The sequence below is a fragment of the Triturus cristatus genome, chromosome 3_1, assembly GCF_964204655.1.
Source record: "Triturus cristatus chromosome 3_1, aTriCri1.1, whole genome shotgun sequence".
NCBI lineage: Eukaryota > Metazoa > Chordata > Amphibia > Caudata > Salamandridae > Triturus > Triturus cristatus.
The window spans coordinates 849,069,256-849,086,440 of record NC_140583.1 but is presented as its reverse complement, the minus strand read 5'-3'; the positions used below and the strand labels follow the sequence as shown (position 1 = coordinate 849,086,440).

At 43.9% G+C, this 17,185-nt stretch overlaps 1 protein-coding gene across 2 annotated transcripts in view; it reads right to left on the bottom strand.

Moving 5' to 3' along the window:
• Nucleotides 1–545: 545 nt before the first annotated feature.
• LOC146861172 (glycophorin-C-like) overlaps nt 546–17,185 on the bottom strand; it is a 177,813-nt gene continuing 161,173 nt past the window's right edge. The window contains exons 1-3 of one of the 2 annotated variants that reach the window (XM_085645258.1): nt 15,248–16,885; nt 13,503–13,547; nt 546–1,857 (exon numbers count right to left, since the gene is read on the bottom strand). In XM_085645258.1, coding sequence (XP_085501384.1) covers nt 1,661–1,857; nt 13,503–13,547; nt 15,248–15,365 — 360 coding nt within the window. In that variant the 5' untranslated portion in view covers nt 15,366–16,885 and the 3' untranslated portion in view covers nt 546–1,660. Of the gene's footprint in view, nt 1,858–13,502; nt 13,548–15,247; nt 16,886–17,185 lie in introns of those variants that run through there. The other variant, XM_085645259.1, reaches the window with a different exon arrangement.

Sequence of the window (17,185 nt, the reverse complement as noted above, 5' to 3'; positions counted from 1 at the left end):
TTAGGACCACCCCAACACTGCTCCGGTTTAGGCAATAGTTGAAGACACATCTGCTTAAAGAATCCTACATCACAATGCATTAACAGGCCACAAACCAGCTACCTCTCCTACTACTCGCTGAGTTTATGCTCATCTTTGACCCTTTAAAGAGCTCTGCTGCCGTTAGGCTAGGGTCACGCTATACATACATACATTACTAATTAATTAACCTTAGTAATTTCTATTTTCATATAAATTCACTTACTAATGAATAGCCATGCACCAGAAAATTAACAAATTGCAATAAGAGAGATAACATTCTACTGATGATTCCTAACTTCGGAAAAATATGATTCTCTGAGAATTTGGATTTGTGCCCATCTGCTGGCAGTAATTGTTTTTATTTGTTAAGGAACGCATGCAGGTTTTAACAAGGTTAAAGAGTTGAAAGTACCAAAAAACTTCCAAATATAATATTGTAAGTCCGGCTTGGATTCCAGTCTAGTAAACACTTCCACTGCAGTATAAAGTGTAGCACTGGCCATCAGACAGCAAGCAAGTAGCAGTATAATGAAATGTACCAGTTTAATAGTAATTTCAATACTGTTCAATACATAAAAAACACTAACGATAATGATGGACATAGTGGATGGTCTTTAGCAGGAAAGTATCAAAGACAAAGGAAGCAAAGTACATGGTAATAGGGGAGGTAATGCTAGTTGCTATAGATTCAGCAGTTCCTACTTAAACAAATATTTATTTAAGCGTTTGCATTATCTGTTTGGTTCTTATAACGCCTCTTTCAAAAACATGTACATGTAAATATCAACAAACTATCAGGTGACTTACATCAATGATAGAAGAAGTGATATGGCAGCGATGAACAGCAACTATGGACATTGTTGAGGACAGTTGTACAAAAGTACACCCGAAACCAATTGGGTTCATGTCTACCTGCTATAGGCACAGCTTTAAAAGTTATCTGCAAAATAAACTCACAATTTAAAATTCATATATACCTTTAACAGAGCAAATATCACTCTCATACATCCCAGAGGAGTTTCTTTATTTAATATGAAGTGCACTTGTTTGCAGAAAATATAAAAAATCTAACTAAAATCAAACATGCTTAAAAGACCATCAAACATTGTGCCATTGTTATGAGAAGGATGGACTATTTCCTGTTGCTTTGAGCATCCTATAATGCACTGTAATACGTCCATCGAAGAAGCTGTTCAGTTGAGTAGATTGTGTACTTTGAGCTCTGAATGGACATTTTTGGTGGACTCCTGTAACAGATTCTGTATTATCTGTATATGGATGCAGATTATTGGTCAGTTTTATTGTTTTAAATGTTGCCAACACTGTTTCTTTTGATGTCATCCCACCCTAAATTCAGTGTGTTATTGTGAAATCTGGAAAAGCAGGTGTTTCACATCTGGGGCAGGACACTCCTTACGGATGGAATAGACCTGCTCCATGCACACAGATATGACACTCAGGAGGAAGTGTTTGAAGGACTCCCTTGCTTCTTGGGTTCTTTACATATAATAGATACTCGGCTTTACTATTGCTCCATGTTGTATTTCAAATGCACACAAGCTTCAACTAATAATGAGAGCATAAGAGACTAGAAGGATGTTTTCTGTTTTTTATGTCTCTCAAAAGTTATTTTTTGTTGTTAAATGAAATACTCCTTTTTGCTATCGGTCAAGCCTTCCTGGAGAGAAGGATCATTTTTCAACGCGGCATCCGCAGTCTCTGCAAACTCTGTGCCCTTTGCCTCGTTGGTACGATAGCTTCCCTTGTGCCGGTACATGTAACGCAGCAGCACGATCAGGAGACAGACAACAACCACCACCACTGCAGCAATGACACCTATCAGAGAAAAACATTAATGTCAGTGTGAAGTCACAAACCTCTGCTATGATCCTAACTGCTGAAAAATGTTGCGTTCATTATCATTTACTGATTGCATATTTTCTAAGAAATTGAAAGGGCAAGGCATGTACTTCCTGCCAACCAAGGATATTTTCTTCTCCGTTGACATTCATAAATTAACGTACCTGGTCTAGAAGGCCCGATTCACAAAGAAGTGTAAATTCTGGGATGTGTGGCGTATCACTAACCTTATGTGTGGAAAATCTCTACATATTGTATATTCCATGGGCATATTGCTTTGAAATCAGATATATTACAAATATCTTTCAAATTGATTCCTTCCTCTCAATAGCAAGGAAAATATTATCCATTAAATATATTTAATACTTATATTCAGCATTGAAAATTCGGAATATTAATGTATTTTCTGCTCCACATAGACTTGGATAATTCAAGTCTGCGTTTAGTGTCCATAAATCGCCTTTATAGTTCTGAATGTTTCAGTCACGCCAATCAGCTCTACCATGGTCACTACAAGCCACTGGGGTTTCTGTTTTTTGGGTACTTCCTACTTCTCCAAGGGTCAATGGTTCACGGGCTTGGTTAGTAGAGAAGATTTCTGCTGTCGCTTCTTGAGCAAGACTGGATGAGCTGGGAATGTTTCTCCTGCAATAGTCCTATCTGTACCGCAAACTGTATGATTCAAGGAGGGCCGTTCGTAAACGTTTCCCCTATATATTGCACATTGACATTGTTTCTTGAGGTCTCAACCTTTCCCTGTATAACATCTTTTTATTTCACATACTTTTCATAGCTTCAGATGTCAGGCCAGTGTTGGGGTTTGAGTTTGAAAAGTATCTGGGTTGTGTAAGTTGGTTTCTCACAATGTAAATCGTTACCTTGTAAGTTACACAACATCCTATAATAAATACTTGTTTGGAGGAAGTTCCTACAAGTCTCAGCCCTCAGCTTCAACTATTGTATAAAATCACCTGGAACTACTGGGCTTGTTAGGCATGTGGATCTTTCATTCAGTAGCCAAATCCTCTCCTAATAACACCTACTCCCAGCAGGTGGCAAATGGAACTGGGGGAACTATGCAGGATGGGGTGGTTCTCAGATTTAGGATGGGGGGGTTCTCAGGGGATCGGCCAGGTTGTTGGCAGGTAGAGAAGAGTTTCCCTGCTTTCCCTGTGACATAGGAGGGAATCAGGTATTGGCTGTGCAGCACTTGTGAGCACCACTCATAATTGGGACCTTATTAGTGACAAATTGTTTAAATTGCTAAAACTATGGCCATTAATGATAACAATTAATTTCACGAAATTGATTAGGAGGATTTATTCTCCATCAGTATGATAGAGCAAGCACATTTAGTAATTTTAACAACTTTTTGGACTCCTTTACAGCTGTAGAACAGTGACATGTCACCTCAGATATGACAGTCAGAGTTAAGACGAAACAGTTCTATGCCTAATGAAGTCTGAGAAGCACAGTATTGCAATGCAAAGGTAGAGCTTGTCCCCTTTATAGCATTGAGCATCTAATGTCAACTACTCCCCAATTTGCAGGACTTTTTAGAGATTTTCTTCCGACATTTTTCAAATGATAATACATTTCACAGAAACTCAGATTAACAGTTGCACAACCTGCTCCTGAGAAAAGTGCCAAAAGGCTATGGAAAAGATACAAGAAATCTAAACTTCCAGTCATTTGAGAATCCTCGCTTAGCAGCGCCAAACTCAAAAGTGAGGCTGAATATCTCAGAAGTGAAAGCAATACTGACCTGTGTATAACGTTGGCACAACACCGGGAAGCAAAATGGAAGTAAAAGATGCAATCAGCCATTACTGCGATTTCAATGCAAAAATTGTGCAATTTCACAGTCCTAACATTTTAGTAGAATGTTCCAGCGTGATTTCTCAGAGCGACTGGTCTGCATTCAGTGGAACACAATTCTTTTTGTCTCTGGTCATCGTGCAATGATTACATTTGAGAATAGATACTATTATTGCTTCCTTGATAAAAGAGAGGTGACTTGAACTATTGAACTATATCAGAGCCATAAATACATTTTTAAACAAGGTGTTGCAGTGTTTTAAAATTGTAATTATATGCAAAAGTATTTGCTGGAACAAAACCTTTACTTTTGTGCTTTGCAGGAGCGATAGTGCTTTGCAAATGAACACAAATGAAAATATATTAACAATAAAAAATAATTAAAGCCTTAGCATAGTTCATATTCAGTGTACAGGGGTCAGCATAGAAAAAGAGAGGTCAAATTACACTCAGAAGTAGGTTTTTTAATCTATGTCTGGGTGTAGTTTTACTACTTTTAGAAGTTCATGAATTGTTATTGGCGTCCACCTGCAAAACTATGCCTGGTGCTCGTAACCATGCTGATTTCTTTTGGAAATTACTTGATTTATAAGTTTTGGACCCCCTTCCTATGTGTGGTGTTCCTGTGGCCAAACAGGGGAATGGATTTTGTTTCTTTTTTGCCTGCGGGTAAAATATTTTTCCATATAAAGAAATCCTCTTCTCCTACAGCCCCGACTATATTTAGTGAATTTTCATTCCACTTCCAACACTGGACAGAGAATTATGTCAGCACTTGGATGTTGTAAAATATGCCCCTTCTCAGGGTGAAAAGAGGAAGGAAAGGAGTTTGCGGAAGCCCACAAAGGCACTAGTTTGTGGGCGTTCACATAATTATAAGGCAAATCACTCCTTGGAACCAGTGGCAGCTATTATGACATTAATGTGGTGAGCAGCGCAGAGAGGAGCATATAAAAAAATGTGCTTACCTGCTGTCTTGGTGCTCTTCTGTACCTCGACTCCCGGCAGCTCATAGGCTCCCCTACGCCAATCCAGACGTTGGTTTCATGCTAGTATTACTCAGCATGTGAGCAGGGCCGGGATTGGTCCGAGCATGCTGGTTCGGTGTTCCCTTAGGGACTACGACCCAGTGCCTGTTCTCCACCCAGCTGTACAGCACAGCTTGGGTGGAAGGATCTAAGTGGGCATGCCGGTTTGGCCAAACCGACATGCGCACTTGCAACAATGCTACCACTCCTCCTCCTTGCTGCAGCAGTCCATCAGGATGGGCTTGGCCCCGTCCCGCTCAAGTAAGTGAGTTAAAATAAAATGATAATAACCTGCATTATTATCATTTTATTTTTCCTATTTTCACTGCTGCGAGAGCAGTGGAGCAACGCTCCCCCCCCACCCCCCCCTTAACGAAGAAGCTGCTGCTGCTTGGAACACCCAGGAATATTGTCAATCTCACCAACTGAGTGGGATTTACTTGATTTACTAGTGCAGAGAATTCTGCACTTGTGTGAGAGATCTCCACATACATAAAATTGCTTACGCCTGCCAAATATCCCTTTGTGAATTACTAGCAGGCATGAGTGAGATACATTTGGTGGTAAACTTATATTATTACTACATTTCCCTTTGTGAATAGACCCCATGGTCCATACTGATTAAAAAAGGTGAACATAACTACAATTGCTTTTTTAAAATTTCTTTTTTTGCCTCCCCTATGATTTATCAGTGCATTTCTCTTTCAGGTTTGTACTCTGAGAACCATTAAATCATGACAGTTTGTGGTTTTCAGTGTTTCTTTGATTGTGGCACTATGTCCTCCTCTTTAAAATACACATAATCTTTCAGGCAAAAGAAAGAGAAATCAGTAATCTTCTCCTGGAAAATCATATCACCACCTAATTAAAATGATAGGTAGTGTATAAAATAAACATTTAGGGCCTGATTACAATGTAGCTCGGAAAGCCTTCTACCGTTTGTCGGAGGCTTTACGACCTACCTAGTAGGTTTACATTCCAACCTCCAAATTATAATGTCGGCAGTCGGAGTGTAAACCTGCTGGGGAACCGACTGGGTTTCGACGGGCTCAACGAACCTGTCGGCCAGTCGGAAAGGCCACATAATCCCTTTAGGAAGGCGTTTCCGTCTTCGGGATTATGATGGCACTTTCCGACAGCAGTACCATTTCGGCCTTTCCGACATGGAACTGCTGTCGGAAAGTGACATTGGGGCCCCCTAGAAGGGTTCTCTTCTCCCCTGGCCCTCAGGCTGAGGCCCTGGGGGCAACTATGGTGCCCCCCTTTACATCCCTGGACTGTCACGGTGTCTGCACACAGTGCAGGGATGCATAAAAACTCCCATTTCTCAATAGGAGCTTGTGCTGCAGGCAGTTCCCATTCGCAGCACAAGCTCACACTGAGAAATGAGAGTTTGCGGCCGCAGCATGTGCCATCACCTCACGATAAGGTGTGCAGAAACGCCGACCTATGGTCGGTCGGTTCTCACACAAGACAGTGTTGGGTAGCTGAAAGCCTGCCCAACATCGTAATAGGCCCTTTATTGTGCTGTGTTTTGATACTAATTAGGCAGTTATTATGGAACTTCAGCAATGAATGAATGAAGAGGTGTGTCTTCAGAAGTGCCTTGAAAGTGGACTCTTAGGGTTACACCGAAGATGTTCTGGAATTGAATTTCACAAACTGCGAGCCAGATAGGAGAAGGATATAACGCCAGTTCTTGCTTTTTCACCCTAGGAATACACAAAAGCTTTTGGCTTGCACAGCAAAGGGTCCTAGAGGGCCGATACTTTTTAATCTTATTCTGGATCTAGGCTGGGCCCATCTGATGCAAAGCCCTGTAGATGATCATGAGGGTTTTGAACTTTATTCTTTGCCTGATCGGTAGCCAATGTAGTGGTGTAAGACCTTGCCAAATACATTTTTGCTTAGGAATGTTTAAAACAAGTCGAGCAGCCAAATTTTGAACCCATTATAATCTATTGATCAGCTTCTGTGGTGCTCTAAGGAAAAGGACATTGGCGTAGTCCAATCTTGATGTAATTAGGGCATGGACAATATCTTTCCAAGTATTTTCTGGTAGAAATTTTAAGGTCTTTCTCAAAGATCTTAGTAAAGAAAAACAGACACTGGCAGTCGACTTAACCTGGGGTTTATATGAAAGGGCTGTGTCCATTTTTACCTCAAGATTTTTGCAACAAGTGTGGGAGGAGGTTTGCCCAACTTAGTAGACCATATTCTGGTCATATCAATAGAAGAAGGGGTGCAAAAAAGTAGTATCTCAGAGTTATCCCAAGTGAGTCAGAGGAAGCAATATGCATCCACTCAGTCACTGCCAGAAGGCAGCCCTGGAAGTTAGCTGTAATTGAGTCATCCAGATGGTTGAAAGCGTCCATCAGCCGAGAGTCATCTGCATAGGACACAACATTACAGCCCCAGGACTGTACAATGGAGGAGAGGGCAGCCATGTAAATGTTAAATAGAGCCGAGCTAAGGGCCGATCCTTACGGGGCACCACAGTTCACTTCGTTATAGCAAGAAGTATAATGAGGTAAGTAAACAGCTTGTTTTCTGTCAGAAGGAAAGGATTTTATCCAATTCCAGACAGTGCTGACTATGTCAGCCTTTTCCAACCGCTGCAGTGAGATGTTGTGAGACACCATATCAAAAGCGGCAGACAGGCCAAGGAGTATTACTATCGATTTTTTTCCAAGATTGGCCTAGTATAAAAAAAATCTGTTACCTCTAAAACGCAGGTTCTGTACTGAAACCGGCATGAAAGCCAGATTGCGATGAATGTAGAGAATTGGTGTACATGATAAACTAGTAATCTGACAGTTGACCAAAGACTTTAACATTTTCTCTAAGACATGGAGTAAAGAGATGGGTCTATAGTTGCCAAGGTTTAGCGGGTCAAGATTAGCTTTTATTAAAAGTGGCAACACCAGTGCCTTTTCCAGCTTGTGGGAACAGAGTCAGAGACTAGTGACAGATTAAACAGAGTGTTAATCTGCAAGTTTAGAGAGTCGATGGCTGGTGCCAAAATGTAATGAGGACAAATGTCCAATGGGGGTTCAGATCTAACTTTTTGAATGATCATTTTTCAATCAGTTAGACATATCTTCTCAAAGATAGCTAGCTGGCGGTCATTACACTGAGAATCTGGTACGAGCGGTGACTTAGAAGAATCAGAGTTCTTAGAATTTATAAATTTACAATACATTTTATTAACCTTTTCATGAAAAAAGGTCGACAAGTTGTCAACAAACTGCTGAGATGACGCGGTGGGTTGTTTACCAGCATCGGGATTCAGGAAAGAGCGCATGTCATTATGATAGATACTGGCGACATGCTTGGGTGGGTGATTAGGGTGGGGGGGTATGTTGGGGGGGTTGCTGGGGGATGGGGCGGGGGGCATATTGGTTATATCGCACACTCGCTGTGGATTAATCCTGTGGATGGACTACCTCGTAGCATAGCTGTTGATGGGGTGAATGCTGTACAGTTATGATCAGTTTGGTGGACTTGTCACTGCTCTACACTCTGAATTGGCTGGAGGGCGGAGTAATGGGGAAGGGGATTGACTGTATTCTGTTTTGTGACCCAATAAAGTCTGTTTAAAAAAAATAAAAAATCGGGATTCAGGAAAGAGTTTACAATTTTGAAAACAGTTGTGGGCACATTTTCCACTTATGCAATTTGTCTAGAGAATGTACAACCTTTCGCTTTCTTGATATCTTTCCTAAACTGTTCGAGGGTGGATTTATAAGCAAGCTTGTCCTCAGCGGCAAAGGTGCGTTGCCATTTCCTCTCTAACTTTTTACATTTTCAACTTTCAATGTGGAGGAGAACCATGGGATTGAGGCAGAATTTCTTTTCCTGCTAGTCTTTTTCATGGGAGCAACATCATCAAAAATCGCTCCGAGGTATGAATCAAAAAATCTGACTGCTGCCCTGCACGGTCAAGCCATCTCTGCGATCTCTGCCCACAAACCTGACACAGCGCAGAAGGTGGTAGAGCTAAAATGAGCGGTGGACCGTGCGGAGAGTGCCCACGCCACGGCTCCCACGGAGGCCAATACCCATGCTCTTACCTTAGCTAAACAAACCCACAGGGACCATGTGTGGGAGGCAGCCAAGGCACAGATTACGAAAACACACCACTTATTCTACGAGGTGGGGGACAAGCCTGGTAAATTGCTGGCATGGCTGGACAAGAAGGAAAGGGCCAGCCGGTGGGTAGCACAACTCAAATCATCTGATGGGAGTCAATAACCGACCCCAATGACATCGTGAGGGCCTTCGCACATTATTAAGAAACGGTATACACACCTGTCGCCACAGCAACAGTTGAGGAAAACCTAGAATATCTGAAAGATATACAACTCCCAAGGCTGACACCGCAGGCTGTTCAACTGTTAGAATCGGATCTCACGAAAGAGGAGATCGCTGCAGCCATTAAGGGACTGCAACCAGGGAAGGCACTGGACCCCAACGGTGTCCCAGTGGAATTGTACGAAAGGGAGACAGACACGCTGGTGCCCCATCTGCTGGGAATGTATCAAGCCAGCTTGGCAGATGGGACACTTCCCCGAGATCAGAGGGTGGCAACCCTCATAGCAATACTTAAACCCAGAAAATCCCCTCAGGAATGTACCTCCTACTGACCGATCTCGCTCCTTAACGCAGAAGTTGAAATACTGGCGAAGGCGTTAGCCGCGCGGCTGCAGCCACATCTCGCAGCACTCATACACCCTGACCAATCCGGCTTTATGCTGGGCAGAAACACTGCAATGAACCTGCGGCGATTGTACGGTGTGCTGGCTCGTGGACCTTATATCCAGGAAGAGGCGGTCATCCTCTCACTCGACGCCAGTATGGCCTTCGATCGGGTGGAATGGCAATTTCTCTTTGCGGTGCTGCGTAACTTCGGTTTTGGACCCAAATTCTGTGCTTGGATACAGCTGCTATATACACAACCACTGGCACAGGCAGTGGTCCATGGACGATTATCGGAGGACTTTCCGCTGGGGCGTGAGGCTTGACATGGCTGCCCCTTCTCCCCACTACTGTTTGCTTTGGTATTAGAGCCGCTTGCGGCGTGGATACGGAAAGACCTAGTGATACGAGGACTAAGGTGGACTGAGGGGTGGGAAGACCGAATTTCCCTATATGCGGACGATATATTATTATACATGACAGACCCGAGTCGCTCCCTAAATTGCCTGCTTGATGTCTGTGCGTCTTATGGTAGGATCTCCGGCTATTCAATCAATTGGGCCAAATCGGTGCTCTACATACTTAAGGGCCCACCCCCACGATTGCCACGGGGAACGACAATACAGATAGCACAGGACGGTTTTAAATATCTCGGAATGCACATCACGCCCCACCCCACGCAATTTATTGAACGTAATTTACTCCCACCTCTGAAAAGTGAAGTTAAAAACTGGCACACTCTCCCTCCGACACTGTTAGGGAGGGCAGCGCTGTTCAAAATGATGGCACTCCCTCGATTCCTCAATGCATTGCAGAACACGCCCACACCAGTTCCCCCCTCCTATTTCAAGGCCATCGAGGCGGAGGTGGGCCACCTCTTATGGGAAGGAAGGCCCCACCGAATAGCTATGTGTAAATTAACAAGAAGCTGGTACGATAGTGGTATGTCCCTTCCTAATGTACAATTATATTATTGGGCATCCCAGCTCATAGTGATTAACCAATGGTTGCACGCACCGCAGGGAGAACCAGCTCTACGCATGGATAGATGCAATCTTGGCACAAATGGAATCCTAAGTGCCTTATACGACAAATCCCCAAAAAACGCACTGATTGGCCCTACAGCACACACCTTGCAGGTCTGGTATACGGCACAACGCGCACTGGGCTGGGAAGGGGTGATCACACAATATACGCCGCTGTGGGACTCACCCAGGATCGGCAGGCTGCGCATGAGCAAAGGTTTCACACGATGGGACCTCATAGGCATCTCTAGGGTTGGCGACCTATGGAGAAAGGGCGATATGGTCCCATTTGCGCAGCTACAGGCGACGTATCAGATGACAGGGAAGGAACAGTATCATTATACGCAAATTAACCACGCCCTCACGAAGGCCATACCCCGGGAACCAATCTCCCTGAGTCCCCGCCACTAGAGGACCGTCTGTTGACAGAATCACTGACTAAAAAGGCAATCTCAATAACGTACCGTAAGTTGATTAATAATCAGAAGGACCCCACACATACCCTTAGGGTGAGGTGGCAAGGAGAGGTGGGAGAGCTGGATGAACAGGACTGGCAGGAGGCGCTGGCGTCCCCACGGGAAGTGGCGACTCCCTCCAGATTGAAGCTAGTGCAACTTAAAAGATTGCACAGAACGTAATTCACGAGATCGACGTTACATAAAATAGGGAGGGCGGTTACACCACTTTGTTTGAGGGGCTGTGGGCACACAGGCACTTTCTACCACACACTCTGGGACTGTCCCCTCATAACACAATACTGGAAGGTGGATATGGCTACGATTACCCAGGTACGTGAGTTTGCAGTCCCCCCGAACCTCGGCGTTGTCTGCTCAACGTGTGGGAGCCAACAGATCTCAACCACGCAATGCAGGCCTGGGCAACCCTAATTATCACACTAGCCAAACGGAACATTGCACAGCACTGGGGGGCACCAACGATCCCCTCCCATCAGCAGTGGTGCCGCGACCTGGACAGCGCCATGGTTGCCCAAAAGGCAGTTTTCATCAACAGAGGTTGCCCACGAAAATGGACGCGGGTTTGTGGGAAATGGAACGCCTTCTGGGGAACTATTTGTGACCCACCACCCGAGGACTCAGAACCGGACTTAAGTGACTGAATGTATTCACCTACGGTGGAAACACACACAAGGCGAGGGACTTTTGGTGGTGCAGGAGGCTGGGATGAAGATAATTGTGTATATCCTTCGGATTTTCGGTGGCATTGAGAAGTGTGTCATACGGAAATATAACTGTGACAGTTACTGACAAAGGAATGTATTCCTCGCTGTGTATAACAATTATAATAAAAAATGTTTCACAAAAAAAAAATATATATGGCTGCTATATCTATATCCCCTGAAGGATCCACCATGACTTGTGAGCATATCTTGTGCAGGGCAAAATTGGAAATGGAATGCCAGGGCCGGTACATGACTACTTGTTTATTCTTAGATATCGGAGACGGGGAGCACTTTACGTAAAAATGTACTAGGAGGTGTTCTGACCAGAGTAATGGTACCGGCTTCCCCACCTCTAAAAGATAACATCTAAAGTGTGTCCATCTTTATGCGTGGGGCCTTTCATTTTTTGTATCAGTTTAAAATCCGACATGGCATCAGTCAGCTGTCCAGCAGCTTTGCCCTGGGGGTTCATGAACATGTAAGTTGCAATCTCCCAGCACCATAACACCATAACACTATAGAAAGAGAGCAGTAATGGCATTAGGTAAAGCCTCGCTTAACTGAGAGTTGCACTTAGGGGGACGGTAGATAAAATCTCCAGCGAGAAAAAAAACTATATGAAATTTTAAGTGAAAAAGCAAGTCTCTCATTTTGTCCCAACCCATCTAGATGCTGAATGGAGGAAAGAGTCTTAGCACAGTAGATGATGGCCACCCGCCCCCCTACATTACCAACTCTAAGTGCAAAATTGACTAGACATCAGCAATAGCAAATTCAAGATCTGTTCTCGAAGTAGTTTTATGCAACGTTTCTGTTAAAAAACTTATATCTCAAGTGTTGTCATTTAAGATCTCATATCTTCAACTTGTCTTTAAATTCAACAGACCTTTAGGAAAATCTTGTTTACATAGAATGAGGTTGAAAGAGAGTTTTTCTGTTGCCTGGGTTCTGAGATCCTGCGCTCAAAGGCAATTTGAAGCTACATCCCTCTGAAACACACGAGAGGGAGTGACCACATATGAAACTTTAGGAGGGTCTCCTTGCTAAAGATCCTTCTCCATGCCATGTCTGTAGAAAGTTGGACAGCATGGCTGGCGTTGGTCCTATTCTGGGCGTGGATGGGCGTAGACGGGCTTGCCTTTGGCACACCACCTGCACGCGTCTCATTATTAAATGTTTGAGACGGTAAGAGTGACTCTCTCAGCCCAGGCAGGAGGGTGCAGGCCTAAAATGGCATCACCATAAGCAGTGCTACTGAGCAGAAAACAAAAACAGATTCAACCAACATTTACCATTTAAGCAACATTTTAAATCCAATGCGCAATTAAAAATCCATGAGCATTTAAAAACTCTGAAAAGCACCCTGTGGTAAAAAAAACTGAAATAGTAACAAGCACCCTTGATGTCATCAGGGTTAAGGTCATGTGACCTCAATTTGGGGGAAGATTCTGGCTCACACGTCATATGATGCCACTGCATGTGATGACGTTGAGATCATAGGGTGTGTGATGCCATTTCCGCCAACCCTGGCAGTTTGGTAAATCAATGTCCATGTGTGAGAGAGCCCAATGCTGCTTCCTACGTCCACATATCTTCAGTCCCCACACACCTTCAGAAGAAATGCATTCTCAAAATTCAACAGAGTATCTGCTTTAAGGTAAAACGCACTAAATGAGAAAGATATTGAAGATACCGAGCATTTCTCTTGCACATACACAAACATACATCCAAGTCTAGAAATACCTTAATGAACAAAATATGCATTAAAATATTCAGTGCACAAAATACAAAAATCAATTAACTATAAACGACCTAAAACATTGCCTGTGTCAATGATTGTCTATATGTATTGCAAAAAGCACACTGTCTTACCTCCTATAATTGCTGCATCCATTGTACTGGCACTGTTGGCATCAGCTACAAAACAGTACACATATGGAAAAGTTAGTTTGAAACAAAGAGCAAGGAATGACAGCAGAATACTCAATACATTGCACAGTACATGTACTTATTTACATTACACTGAATGAAATTATATATTATTCTCAATGAAATAAAGACTGCATTTGCGCACAATGGTAATGATATTCAGGGCAAATTAATGAATGGCCCTGTCTAATTTACTGCAAATATCTTCACAGGGCAAGCCAGGCCGAGAAAAGTACTGGAGGGTGATAGCGACTTTGTTTTTCAGTTTCTACCCGTGAAGGGGGTGTGGAGGGCTCCTAGTCCTACCATCTTTTAATGAATGTCGAAGATCTCGTGGTTTTAAAACATGTATTTTAGGTTATTTCCTAACATTTTGTGCTGGTGCTCATGTGGCACAAAGTAAATTGTAAATGTACTTATATAGCGCTTATGACGAGAAGGGAAATATGTAAACTATGAACTCAAGCCTCCCCACCTTCTTGGAAAGTATGGAAAAGTTTGGAGGCCATTTTTGAGAAGATTAAAAGGTGGAAAAACAAGAGAAAAGATGGCGGTGACCTTTGGGATATGTTGAAGACTCAATAAATTGACCCGTCCAATGATTACATCTTCTTAAAGCAGTTGGGCTATGAAGTAAGTCGTACCCGAGCTAGCCCAGTAATTTTGCTTGAATAAGAGAGCTCAATTTTTAAGCATGTGGGCCTCTGGAATCTAGAATGGTGCTTATTACTGATTGGAGATATGAGGGGGAGAAAAAAGGCGCGGACGACCCCTGACGGGGCGTGTGATTCAAAGCCCTGACAAACGCTGCAAAAGTGTGCTGTGAGTGCGCAACCTTTGGTAGTTCTAGGCCTTTGTGTTTTTTGGGTAAACACTAGCCTGCAAGGAAAACTAAAGGCAGGGCTGGACTGGGAACCCAAAGCAGCCCTGGCAATTTTGTAGGACCAGCCCCTCCCCACTGGGGGTGGGAGAGAGGGCAGGGTGGGTGCAAGTATGAAGCACTGCTGCTTTTGTTATTGGGGGCTGATATTGCAGCACTGTTGCAAAACCGACCCTCAGTAACAAAATAAACAAGCATTTGTACTGCAATAGGTCTCGCATTTGTAAAAGTTTGAGCTATTGGCAATATAAATGACAAACCTTTCATCTATGTGTTTGTTTTGAAAATTTGAGCTATTGGCATTGTAAATGACAAACCTTTTACCTATGTGTTGGTTTTGAAAACAGATAAATAAAAGGCATTGTCATTTACAATGGCAATAGCTTAAACTCTCGCAAATGCCAGACCTATTGCATTGCAAATGCTTGTTGGCAATGTCCTGAGGGCTTCTCTGCTTCCTCTGTAAAGGGAATATAAGAGGCCTTGTGGACAAACAAATGGAGGAAGGTATTGAAATCCACCAGCAGTGGTAGTGGTGCTGATTTGTTTACTGCATCAAAAAACTGAGCCAAGTTTTGAAACTGTCTTGGACCAAATTGACCTGCCGTTTACTAGATCTCTATGTACAAAATTTAGGTTGGGTACTTTGCCACTTGCATCCTTCAACAGTAAATGAAGATCCCATTCAGAGGGCGGTACAGACTGCTCAGCATGTGGAGTAGCGCAGGAGGCAGATGCCCACGTACTCTTTTTTTGTCCAACATACACCAGACAGCGAAGACGCTGGATTGTCCCCATATTCAGTTACCTTGGATTACGGCTCCATAAACAAACTTTGCGTATTTGCAGGTCACGGGGTCTGGTGTGGTTTTCTCAACAGCTAAGTTGTTAGAATCAGTCTGGCCTATTTGTACTAGGATACCCATGCAAACTCCAGAATCTAACCACTGAGCATATAAATTGACTGCAATTACGATAGCTTAGCTACAGCTGCACATTTCCTTTTGTTGAACTATCAAACAAAACCGGCCAAGAAAGCATTTATTTTTAGCAAAATAATTATTTTGAACAGCTTTGCCTTCAAAATTGAGTCCTAAAGTGTGGAACTGACTTTGTTTACTACAGATTTTTCTCAAATTCAAAAACAAAAAAACCTTTAATACTTTACTGTCTCTTGGGAATTCCAGTTTTTTAAAACTTATTTTTATTGCAACGCTGCACAAGTAACACTGGACATGGTCATCATAAGCATTTTGCAGTCGCCCCATAAGGGCTATACAATAAATTCCATCTCAGCATTCTATCTGACCAACCACGCTCTTCGCTTTGTGGCGTATATTTCCAATGTGGTGATCTGATAACGTTCACACCTAGGAGAAATACATGCAAGGAATTCCAGTGTTTAAGATGTATTTATTCATCTGTTAACACAATGTGTTTCCCATTTTATGCTGCTTTTATGGTCACTGACCGAAATGCAGTGGGCACAGCAGGGGCTCATGGGCAAATGTTACACCCATAGTTTCTTGGGTTCAACCAGTGGAGTAAGGTAAAATGGTGCCCATCATATCTCAAAGATATTAGTTTGCCTGGTGCTAGTGGGGGTGGGGGCCTAAAGGGTCTGGGGGCACCTGACGGGTTGTGAAGATCCCCCCCACCTACCGCGCCAGGGACTGCAGCGTCCTCGTGACGCTCCTGGATCTGCCCAGTCTAAAGTCCAACATCCTGACATAGACTCCTCCTTTTTAGCTAGGCACAATCTGTAAATTGGTCTTTCCCTTTTGTTCTGCCACCAGTTGCGCTTATTTTTAAATCACATCGTTTTGACATTGAGGAGTAAGAAGCACAACGTGACGCCCCTTGGATTTGAGAGCATCCTTGACTCGCGCAGATGCGACCCCCTTCGCATCAGCTTCGGCAAATTTGCAGGTCACACAACACATCATGACAAATAACTAAATGAAGACAACGCATGTAGTTTGCCATTAGAAGGTGGTGTGCCACCCTCGAGTTTCTGTGCCAGGCGAGGCTCAACACCCCGCGAGCTCTGCCTCGGGCATATCACTGAGTATGGCTGACAGCCGGGGGGGTGAGGGGGCGCCGTGCCCCAGCAGTGCCTGTGCTGCCAAGGGAAGTGCCAACGCTGCCACCCTCGGCTGCGCCAACTCACATCTGCATTTCTCAGGAAGGGCAAACAATTCAGCGGGCAGTTTGCTCAACTGTTGATGGTGCTGAATGCAAACCTGGAGAGGCGCGGGTCCTCGAGCCACTAGGTGTGGGTGGATTGGGGGAGATTCTATTATTTGCAAAGCCACGGGGCGCCTAAAGGAATTCCGCACAGTGGTACGCATCTAATCGACAGCCAGATAAATAGCGACGGGGCGCTTGCCCTATCCGGAAGCGACATGCGTATTAAGGTTCATGCATGCCTGCAGTGCCTTCCGCGAAAGCTCTCCACTGATTTTCCAGAAGCCTCATAGTATGCTTGGCACTGCTGAAGAAATGCTGCCCTGTGATAAAATGCAGGGTCACAAAAGGGGTGCCCCTTTGCGTCTGAGGGTCCCCTGAGTTTCCAACAGCGAGGGCACACATAAGTTACAGTGAGGTGGCGTTTTCCGGGCAGTCAGTCTGTCTGGGTGTGATGAGGGCGATGCTTTGATCCCTCCTGTTATCAGCCACTGCCGTGTTATGAGGGGAGGAAAACGCAGTTGGCGGTGCCACCCCTTTTCGGAGGGGAAGGGAACGA